Raw genomic sequence first — 11,242 nt, 5'->3', positions numbered from 1 at the left:
TAAAGGGCAAACATACGGTACACATACGGAACTGGGATCTTAGGTTTTTATGATTTGGTTTTTGAGAAGAGGTCTGTCTACAACACAGGCCTGGCACGCTCAGATTCAGGGGACTCTCCTGTCTCTGCCTTCCAAGCAGCTAGGGGAGCCCCCAGGAGAAAAAGGCTTTCTCCCAGCTACGCTACTGCAAGGCCTCCGGCAGGAAATGCGCTGGCCTGGGGCTAAATGACGGCCTCTGCTCCGCCTGCTGGGTGCAGCGATCACCACCAGATACAGCCTTGGCTGGACCGAACGCCTCGCCGGCTGTCTGGGGCGCATGCGTCTGCTACCTCGGGGCGGACCAGCCTTCCCCGCGGGGCGCTGTGACGTCACGGCCGTGGGCGGGGCCTGCGGGAAGCGCCGGGCCATCCGCGAAGGGGCGGGGCCTAAGGGGGCGGGGCGTGCGACTGGGCAGCAGGGGGTTGCCGCTCCTTCCGAGCTGGCTCCGCACCCGGCCGGAGCTTCTCGTGCGGTTCCCAGGCGCAGTCCGCACGCGCCCGCGAGTTCCAGACTACGGGAAGGGTGCCCGCTCACGGAGCCGAGGGCCGCCGGGTGGCTGGGCACGGACGAGGGCACCGCAGACCTCACGGCCATCTGCGGGATGCCCGAGGACGACAAGGGCACGCTCGGTGGCGGTGGCAGTGGCGGCGACGCGGGCCTGGCCTCCGCCGCAGCGCGCGGACAAGTGGAGAAGGTGCGGCAGCTCCTGGAAGCCGGCGCAGATCCCAACCGAGTCAACCGCTTCGGCCGGCGCCCGATCCAGGTAGCTGGGCCCGGGCCTCGCCGGCAGGGGGCGCACACACGCGGCGCGCCCCGCGGCCCGCAGCGGGGACCGGACTCCGAGAGGGACTGGTGCAGCCTGGTGGGAGGCAGGTCTTTATCGGCAAATTCTGAGGGTGCAAAAACAAGACTGGAAAAAACCCCACAGTGCTGTGCTTCGGGTTTTTCTTCGTTTTGCGGCGCTGGGGCTGGAATTCAAGGCCTCCTATGGGCTGGGCAAGTGCGCTGCTACCGAGCTGCACTCCTGGTGTTTTCAGTGGTGGAAAAATAGCGATATTTGTTCTGCCATCTTACAATCATAGAAGCAAGGAAGATAATCAGGAAAGTGGAAAAGCGTTAATTGGAGACGACGGTTGTTTACGCGGTAAACATGACTCCCCAGCTACATTGCCTGAACTAAATTTAAGAACTTCTACTATGAACTTTTAAACCACTACATGAATATTTTCTATTTTTTCCCTCATAGAGGCGAACTGCATTCACAGAAGACAGGCTTTCCCAACCACAGTACCTGATTCCTTTGATATTAGCAGCATCTTAACATCTCAGTGATGATACATAAGTAGAGGAAAAGCACATTTCTGTACTGCTACAATGTTTGATGAACATAGGCAGTGCTTCAGTTACAGAATCATTCCTACAGCAAATGTTGGATCCTTTTAGAACGGCAAAGGGTTTTCATACATATTCTTTACACTGTTGAGATATTTATTCACTGTTTCATAGTCCTGCTTTAATTAGTACTGATTCTTTAATTTCTTAAGATCTAAGACAATGGTTTTGTGCTCCCTCTCCTGCACTAAGAGACTTAGTTAATACTGTATGCTTTGAACAAAAAATAAATTTTTATTCTTTTGAATTTTTAGGAAATTTAACAAAGGGATATTTTAAAACAATAAAAATATTGTAAAGTGATTATAAAGACTTAACTGTAAGAAAAAGAGTCTTAGTTACAATTTTATTTTAAGAATTTTTATCATTATATACATGTAAAACCCTTTAGCTCGCTAAAAGAAATAACTTATGATTATGGATTTTAAAAGAAGAAATGAATGTTTCTAATATTTAAAAACTGATGAACATATACTGCCTTTATTACATAGTACATCAAAGCACATAAGCTCACAAGAACTGTTTTGAACATTTGATAATCAAAAATGGTTTTAGTGCTAACTTAAAATGTGAAAGCACAGGCTTGTATAGTGTTCACATATACAGATGGTTCTAAGTGAGATTATGCATCTAAAGCAGCTTTTTCCCCCCGAATTCTGTGATTTGACCACTACCAGCCAAGCTTTTTATATGGAAAAATATTTACCACTTAACATTATATAAATCTTGTACAATGTAAATGTAGTGTTAGTTTCATGTTATGGTGTATTGCACTCTAAATTTAAGACTGTAATATTAAGGTAAAGTGGTGAACCATTTATTTACAACAATCATTGTTTTTCATAATATACATGCCATGGACTATGATTTCATTTACTTTTTCTCCTCTAATCTCCTATTCCGGCTCAAATCATCAGACTACAATCAGTCTTGCGAGTACAAATAGCACTGAAAGAGCAAAACCCATCCCAGGGACTTTGCCATGAGAACTAAACAAAGTAAACGGTTTTTTGTTTGTTTGTTTGTTTGTTTTTTAAACTGAGTTTCTTATTTGCTCTCCTAAAGCATTATTCCAGTTTGCAGGTACCTAATTAACACTGCTAGACTCAGGGACAGAGGAAGCAGCATGCAAAGCAACTGAAAACTTTCAAAGCCATTCGAGCTGAGCTCACAAACCATTTAACAAATTCCTCTTGTCCAGTGCTCCACAATTACAGTCATTTCACTATCGTTCTTGCCCTTTCAGGTCTCTTCACCTGTAGTGAACAAAATGGAATCTAATTTGAGTTTAGTCAAGAATATAACTGGATGCCTGGCGTGGTGGCGCACGCCTTTAATCCCAGCACTTGGGAGGCAGGCAGAGCCAGGACGATCTCTGGGAGCTCCAGGCCAGCCTGGTCTACATAGTGAGTTCCAGGCCAGCTGGGGCTACAGGGAGACCCTGTCTCAAAAAGACCAAAAATAAAAAATAAATTTAAAAAAAAAAGAATGTAAATGGAGTGGGGAGGGAGCGGATGAGACCTGAGGCGTGCACTACAGTGGCTAGGAACTTAAGATTGTAACAGGGTTCAATAAAATCATTCCAAGAGCCCTGACAGGCATTTCCCTGTCTGGACTCACAGTAGCTCTCTGCTCTTCCTCCCTTCAGGTCATGATGATGGGCAGTGCCCAGGTTGCTGAACTGCTGCTGCTCCATGGAGCAGAACCCAACTGTACGGACCCCGCAACCCTCACCCGGCCGGTGCACGACGCGGCCCGGGAGGGCTTCCTGGACACGCTGGTGGCGCTGCACCAGGCAGGGGCGAGGCTGGATGTGCGTGATGCCTGGGGCCGCCTGCCGGTGGACCTGGCCCAGGAGCGGGGCCACCTAAATATTGTGCGGTATCTGCGTGCTGCTGCTGGGGACTAATAGCAGGTTCCCTCAGCCTCCCACAAGAATGTTTTTTCGCCCCAGGATCCCAGCCCCACCTATTCAATGAAGACTGCAAGCACGAAGGGAGAGACAGTGTACAGCCTGTAAGCCTTCCAGAGCATCTCAACACCACCACCCTCCAAGAAGGTGGAGCCAATCGGAAATAAGTTCCTAAGTGTTTACTGGATCTGAAGTCAAACTGAGGTGGCGCTAATGGACCACCAAGATTTAGTAATGTGTGAAGTTCCAGGTGCCCTTTGCCTTTCAGGATAGTGCTGTGGAAAGTACTCTGGAAGTCCTCGAACTGTCACACAATGGTGCTGGGGTGAGAGTTGGAGGCAGCAATTGACATTTGGGTGGGAGCAGGCAGCATTTCCCCACACACACACACACACCTCGAACCCCAGATATCCACAGACCAGATGAGGGGAGCGTATGTGTTCAGAAAGGTCAGGACCTAACTCTGCAACGTCAGGCAGTTCACCTGAAAAACTGTGTTCTCTAGAAATTCTGAGGAGTTGCCGCCCCCTCCTCCACCAAATAGTGGCGGAGAAAGAGAAGTGGGTAACAGTCTTCCTCTACCCTAAAATCTGAGGGAAAGGTGTGGGCACTAAAGCTTGTGTCCCTTGCTATTCTGGGTAGGAGGCAGACAGTCACAGTGAGTGACTATAGAGGTTAACACCCCGCTTCAAGGATCTAAGACAAGATAAGGAATCCCCCCTCCCCAGGGAAGTGCCTCCTGAAAAGGTTTTATTCTGTACTTTTGAGTTGCTCTTTGTTAACAATGTATTTCATGAGACTTTCAACAGAATAACTCCTGGTCCTCAGAGAGGTATGCATCTTCTATCTCCCTTCTTGGCTTTCTCTCTCCATGCCTGTCTCTGTAGCTCAAGATAACAACCTCAACTCTTGATCCTCCTGCCTCAGCCTCCTAAAGTGCTGGGGTGTACAGTGCCCAGAACCACCACTGCTGCTTACTGAAGCAGTGGCTGTGGCACGTCAATGTGTGCCTTGTCTTCATCCTTAGCCTATTTATTTCTTTGTTCATTGTTTCCTGTACAGATGTGTCTCTCTTGGGGAAATATTCCAATGTCTTTTTAAAAGATAAGTATACATGTTCAGTCTGTTATCTTGGGCTACCTCCCAAAAGTTGCTGGGAAAAGTAGGTTAAGTATAAACTTGTTAAAATTATGAGTCGATGGTTTGTGGGCTCTTTTGATGTCTGCTGAACATACAACTGATGCACTCTTTAAGGTGTCCAGTGTGGTTTTGTTCATTGTATCACTGGAACAACTGCTATGCAACTGTTTTAATAAAGAATAAGCAGTAGAGATAGACTCTAAGATGTGGATAATTTAACATTAAAATGTATTTGCAGGGCTGCAAAGATGGCTCAGTGGTTAAGAGCAAGTACTGCTCTTGCAGGACCAGGTTCAGTTCAGTTCTCAGTACCTACAACTGCCTGTAACTCCAGCTCCAGAGGACCTACCTCTGGACTCTGCAAGCAGCTCACACACACACACACAGTTTTTTTTTTTTTTAAATAAGGTAAAAATCAGGAGTTGGAGATGGCTCATTGGTTAAGAGCACTTGCATTCCAGAAGACCCAAGTTGTGTTCTGAATACCCACATGGAGTGGTTCACAACTGCCTATAACTCCAGCTTCAGGAGACCTGACACCTTCTTTTGGCCTCTACAACCACCTGCACATTCATGGCATACACTCAAACAAACACATAAATTAAAAAAAATAAATGTTTATATATTTCTATGGGCTTACCACTAACTCTCAAAATTTTAAATGTTCAAAAGGGCCCACTGTTTTTGTCTTTTGTAATAATTGCTGGTGACTACAACTATTTATTTATTCATTCATTTATTTATTTATTTATTTGGTCTTTTTGAGACAGGGTCTCCCTGTAGCCCCAGCTGTCCTGGAACTCACTATGTAGACCAGGCTGGCCTTGAACTCACAGAGATCCACCTGCACCTGCCTCTGCCTCTGCTGGGATTAAAGGCATGTGCCACCACACCCAGATAACTATTTTTTTTTTAACTACGAACAGTGAGATATAGATATACACTGTGCTTCTATGTGTTTACTGAACATATTTAACTGTGTGTTTTAAATAAGCAACACAAAATAGTAAATGGAGAGTAGAGAATAAGAAAGTGGCTTTGAGCTGAATACACAGAACTTCTTATCCATTCCTATTCCCCAATTAATATATTACCGAGGACGATTAGTTGCACATTATGCCATATCTTATTAGATAAGAGGTACATGTTTATATACAGTTTATGTGAAACACTGTTTATACTAGGCATGCTTCAAAACAAATTTGTCCCTTCAACATTTAAATCTGAGAAGGAGGTATCGTTTCCTAGAGGAGAAAAATAAAGCAGAGAAACGTCCAGTATCTTGCCTAAAGTCAGAAAACAGTCCTTCTGTGGTATGCAAAAGTAAGTCCATCTGGCTCAAAAAACCTGATCTTCTAAAGTTTACAAACAGTGAGACTCTTTGGATTGTGGAACTGGGTGCTGACAAGTCTGTGCAACATCTACTGCTGCATTATAATGTGGTAAAAGCATCATATGGGAGAACTCAAGAGAGAACAAACTCCAAGCCTCAAATACTGTGGTAACCCTCATTAATCAACCTGAGCAGGGAGCCCTCGGGGTCCAAGTACCTCTTATTAGTCCTTACCACTCAACACTGATGCTTTGGTGGAGTTAAGTTGCCAGTGCATGCTTTGGGGGTAGACACAACCCATAGCAGTGGCCATTTTTACATATATCACTCCATCATCCAGATGTGATAATTTGTATTAACATGTCATATTATCCCACCTATGCCTTTGCATATAGTTTTGTCTCTCTTTTTTCTGACATTATAGATTTAGTTTGTCCTTTATGTATCCTGCTAGGCTCTGGTTAAAGAAAAAGTCCTCAGAGAAACATTTCGATGACTAAATACTGTTGACTTAATAACTCCATTTCATCTGAACTGAGTCCCTTCCTCTGTGATGCTCTAGCATAGAATTAAACTATATAAAAATGGCTAATAACTTTCCCCTGTGAATCTGTGAATTCACCAATGGCAAGAGTGTATCTACTGGTTTTTGTAGCTCTTTATGCATCATTCAATGTCTGAGACACAGTGGACTCAATGAATAGAAAAGTAATTGTAAAAAGAGCCATTTCACATCATTATTCACGGGGGAATAAGTAAAAATCATGATACCAATGCCTACTTATAGGAAAATCAAATTTAAAGAAATAATAAAGAATAAGGTCCTACATGTGTGCAAATGGTGTTCTTTCTGTTTTCACTGTAAGAGAATAACTAATCATATGCACTGGAAATATCACAAAATGTTATGATTTGTGAATATAGTGTAGAATGATTAAATCAACTAGTTAAGGTGTCCATCACCTCAAGCAGCATTATGCTAACTAAAGTGTCGGAGAAGTGCCACAAGTTCTCCCATAAGTAAAGATTTGCATGGTAGTCAGAGGCTGAAGGATGGAGGGACATGTTACAAAACCTCAAATGAGGAAAATGCTTGCTTTTGTTTTCGATTATAGCAAGTATTATAGTGATGGTAAATATAGTTACTAAGAATATGCAGATTTCAATATTGCTAAGGTAGAAAACTCCAGCTAGTCCCGATGTGATCATTATACTCTGGTTTCCAGTGCACCTGGTCTTCCAAATCATGAATGGTACACATGTAAACAAATATTTTTCTAAAATGCAGAAATGCCTGATCTCTCTTTAAATCCCTAGGGTGGCTTTTCTAAATTCCATATCTAGTAAACATAAACGTTGTTTAAAATACATTTTAAATGGTTTCTAGAGAATAGTTCCCCTAAAGAACACTAAAACTCTAAAACCTTTCAGAGCAAAGATAATGGAGCCTCATTTTCAAATTAAGCTGTAAGAACAGAAAATGTAAGTCTATCAGTTAAACAACCACTAGAGGCCAAAAATACACTTTAAGTTTTACATTGTTTTATAATAGCTACAAAATACATCAAAGTCAAAGAGGAGTAATCTCCAACTTGAGTTATAAAATCCCTTACCTTCTCCTTTATTTCTTCTTGTCCAAAATATTTTAATTTGCTAGTCTAATAAGACTGAGTCATGAAAATCAATTGTCTCTTGAAATACATATATATGAGACATGTTACTTCATCCCCAATATAAAGAAATAGTGGGCTCATTCCTAAGGACAATTTGATATTAAAGTAAAATAAAATAAAAAACATTTATGAATCCCACAGTAGTGTGTTACATTCTTCTTTGCTTTTATTAAGCTTTTTGTATGAAGCAAAACCAAAACATTGGAAATCAATTACCACCTGGTTTTACTGAAACAGTGAGTTATTAATGCTAGTGAAAAATTAATTAGGTTCAAAGCCATCTGGAACGCACGTTTGGCTACTGTGTTATATCAGCAGTATAGGGAACCATTAAATTTGTTAGGATTTAATCCTGTTAAATCTGTTAGGGTTTAACTTTGAAATTGCATGCAAACAAATGCAACTAGTGATAGTCATGAGCCCTGTCTGTTCCACTGCAAATTAAAGAAGGAAACAAAACCTATTTCCTTATCTCAGTCAGAATTGTACAGACCCTACTACTTACCTGACTGACCTTCATTCCAAGAAGCCAAACTTTGAAATTCAGTAATTTATTCATTTGACCTCATTTTTTTCCTTTTTTAAAGCATAAATGGAAAAACAAGGGTAATTTACCATAAAACATTCATTCTAAGTTTCCAATGCTCTAATAGTTAAGATTAGTAATTTCTGAACTAAGAAATGAAACATATTCAAACAGAGACCAAGATTCATAAAGCCAAACAATTTTGGGACAACACTACTTAGCAACGTTGGCAGGTGTTTTGCTTCCATATTAGAGCAAGCAATGCATCGTCTAGGACACTAATTCAACTTAAGCGAGGTAACAAGTGTTCGACAAGCATATACTTCTCATTTCACCTATATTTACATTGAAGTGCTCTACTGCCCTTCACTGAAAATACTGAAAACAACTTATTGTGCATTTACAACAATGAATAAAGATTTTAACTGCCTTTGTAATTTTCTTGATCATTTTTTTTTAAAGTGAAAAATATGCTCGTTGTTGTCTGTACCTCACCAGAGGCTGGCTGCTTTATGGCAGCTAATAATCTTCACAATGTTCAGTCCACTGCCACTCTAACAAAGGCAGAGCAGTGGAATTATCTACAGAAGGTACAACTAAAGAAACAATCTTGTGGACAGTAGAAGGCAGAAGGCAGAGCCTCCCAAATGCAGGTGGTCTGCTCCCCTGTGCATGTCAGCAGTTGGTCACAACCACGTTCTGACTTGCTGGGTACATTTCCATCATTACCATGCATTATTTGGTTAATTTCTAAAATCTTTAAAGCTAAAAATCTCAGTGCTCAATTATTAAGCTATTGAAAAATAGAGAGACAATCATATATTTTTAAGTGAGATGATTTCAATTTTAGAAATTATTTGAAGTAACAATAATTGTTTAAACCTTAAGACTTTCAACAATGCCCATTCTGTTTTTACCTCCTGAACAGAGACGGGGACTGGAGAGAAGAAAAAGTAGGAGTTGCTTGGAAGGTAGACGGCATCGCTTCCTGTACTGGCTCATTCATTAATGTGACTGCTAAGCCACATAGTTTTACTTAATTTCCCTTCTGTATAAATACAGCAGCTGAGCTGGGTTCTTTCTACCTTTCTATCGCCACTGAATGTCTTTGAAATATGCATATATGACAGTGATTTATACATATCTATGTTTATCTGTGCATGTTTACTAGTATATTTTATTAGCAGTTATTTTTGCATGTGAGGTTAGCAAAGGTACCTAATGGAATAGAAACAAGAGGAGGAACTCTCAAGTTCTGTGGCCCTGAGGGAGAGAGGAATCCTGTACAAATATTGCCTTCACCAGTCCACTGAAAAATTAACAGACATGTAGAAAAAAGCCTGCATAACAGGTCTTTCTCAATTCATCTCACTTCTGATTTTTCTGTGGCTTTTCCTATTTTCTCAAGTTATTCAGAGCTACTAGAATAGTTTCTTAGAGTAAGTTAGGAAAGCAAATTTGATGTATAAACTATTGTGGAAGTTGGAAATTCTAAGCTAATATAAGTACTCAGGGGAAGGGTGGAGTGATTTTTTTTTAAGTGATCATATAACACAGCTTTCTGATCTACCTGGGTGGTGTAAGAGTTCAGGTGAAGAGAAAATAGGAGTTGGAATACAGTCTATGTTCCTACTTTTTCACAAATCACTTTGTCTTGCCTAAAAAGTGCATCTTCCTAAGGATTTCATTTTCTTCTGTACCAGAGAGTACTGAGCCATAGAGAACAGCAAGGGCAGCGCAGGGCCAGGGACACGTCTGGTATTTGGATCATTTTCTTTTTTAATATTTATTTTTATTTTATGTGTGTAAGTGTATTGCCTGCATGTATGTAATCGCCCCTGTGTCATGAAATGCCCTTGGAAGTCAGAAGAGGGTGTTAGATTCCCTGGAACTGGAGTTATGGACCACTGTTACCACCATGTGGGTTTGAACCCAGGTCCTCTGCAAAAGACAGAGCTCTTAGTCACTGCATCATTTCTCCAGCCCCTAGATAATTTTCAGTGTACTTCCAACTCAAATGTTAATATGTAAGGTTTCTGTTTTCTCTTAATAGATATAAGATTATTGCATTTAGATTTCTTTATCTAATTAGGCTATATATAAAGTTATTGTGTGTTGTCATGTATTTTATATATTTTATAGTATCTTTATAAGAGATACTACATGAACACTAAACAGCAATTTATTCTGTTCACAATCATACTGAGAGGCCAGTAGAGTCTAGAAACATATGGAACCTTCTTCTAAGGGTACCTTGGGGAAGCTTTGTAGGCAGTAGCTCCTTATTGATCTATGAGGCCCTAAGCTTCCCCTTTTCTTACTGCACAGACGTGCCCTTCACTATCTTATCCCGTCAATATACTACCTGAAGTCAGAAACTATAACCTTGCCTAAAAACAATTTGATCGTCCTCTACTAGTCCCCCAGAAGAACAGCCTTTGATATTTAGAGATATCACAATAAGCCCATTCAAGGATTTTGTAGTAGTTTTTTTTTTTTTTTTTGGATATTTAGATCTTCCTTCAAACAGAAATTTTCAATGTTGTCTTCTTTCTGGGTTAAAAAAAATTAAATGACACTCCATTCTATTCCCAAGTATTATTATACCTATACAATGATGGTATTGACCCCAATAGTCACTTGAAGACCACAAGTTTGAATCTCTCCCATTTGAAAGACTGAGTGAGACTCAATCTTAGCTCAGGTGACAATGGAAAAATCCCTATTTGCTGATCAGCTCTAGGTCTCCTAAGAGACAATTGAGTCCTACATTTTGTGGTGGTTACTATAATTCTTGTTCACGGCAAATTTCCAAACACTTCAGGATACCCTACATATTAAATGAAAACCTGAGTTTTAAACTACTATTCTTACTATCCAAGGGTAACTGTTATTTCAAAATTTTTAATTATTCTACAAAATATCTATGTTCATAATTTTAAACATCTACCCCAGCACACACGGCTAAAACACAAGAAGGATCATACTGCTCTCTCTCTCTCTCTCTCTGACTAACAATAGATCTCCAACAACTCCCATTACCCACACAGAAGATGCACGTCTCTGCTGCTGTCCTTTTTGTTCAGGGATGTCGTGCTTTACACGAGGTCTCCCCACAGCCCCAGCTGGCCTGGAACCCTCTATGTAAAACAGCCTGGCCTTGATCTCAGACCTTCTTGTCCCTACCTCCTGAGTGCTGGAATTAAAGGGCTATGCCATCATGCCCA

General features: G+C 41.3%; 1 protein-coding gene across 2 annotated transcripts; it reads left to right on the top strand.

The window, feature by feature from the left end:
- Positions 1–547: 547 nt before the first annotated feature.
- Positions 548–4,680, top strand: Cdkn2b (cyclin dependent kinase inhibitor 2B). 2 transcript variants are annotated; one of them, XR_003848834.1, is made up of 2 exons: positions 548–1,183; positions 3,080–3,217. XR_003848834.1 is itself a non-coding variant. In XM_008828936.3 (2 exons), exons 1-2 carry the CDS (start codon positions 641–643, stop codon positions 3,338–3,340), a joined length of 423 nt encoding a protein of 140 aa, XP_008827158.1. In that variant the 5' UTR covers positions 553–640; the 3' UTR covers positions 3,341–4,680. The 2 variants fall into 2 exon arrangements, 1 of the variants encoding a protein (XP_008827158.1); XM_008828936.3 differs by having other exon boundaries at positions 553–802; positions 3,080–4,680.
- The last annotated feature ends 6,562 nt before the right edge of the window (positions 4,681–11,242 follow it).

This window comes from Nannospalax galili, unplaced genomic scaffold (assembly GCF_000622305.1).
Source record: "Nannospalax galili isolate Female #2095 unplaced genomic scaffold, S.galili_v1.0 scaffold52, whole genome shotgun sequence".
Lineage (NCBI taxonomy): Eukaryota > Metazoa > Chordata > Mammalia > Rodentia > Spalacidae > Nannospalax > Nannospalax galili.
The sequence above is the reverse complement of the archived record's forward strand: the minus strand, read 5'-3'. Positions and strand labels throughout refer to the sequence as shown.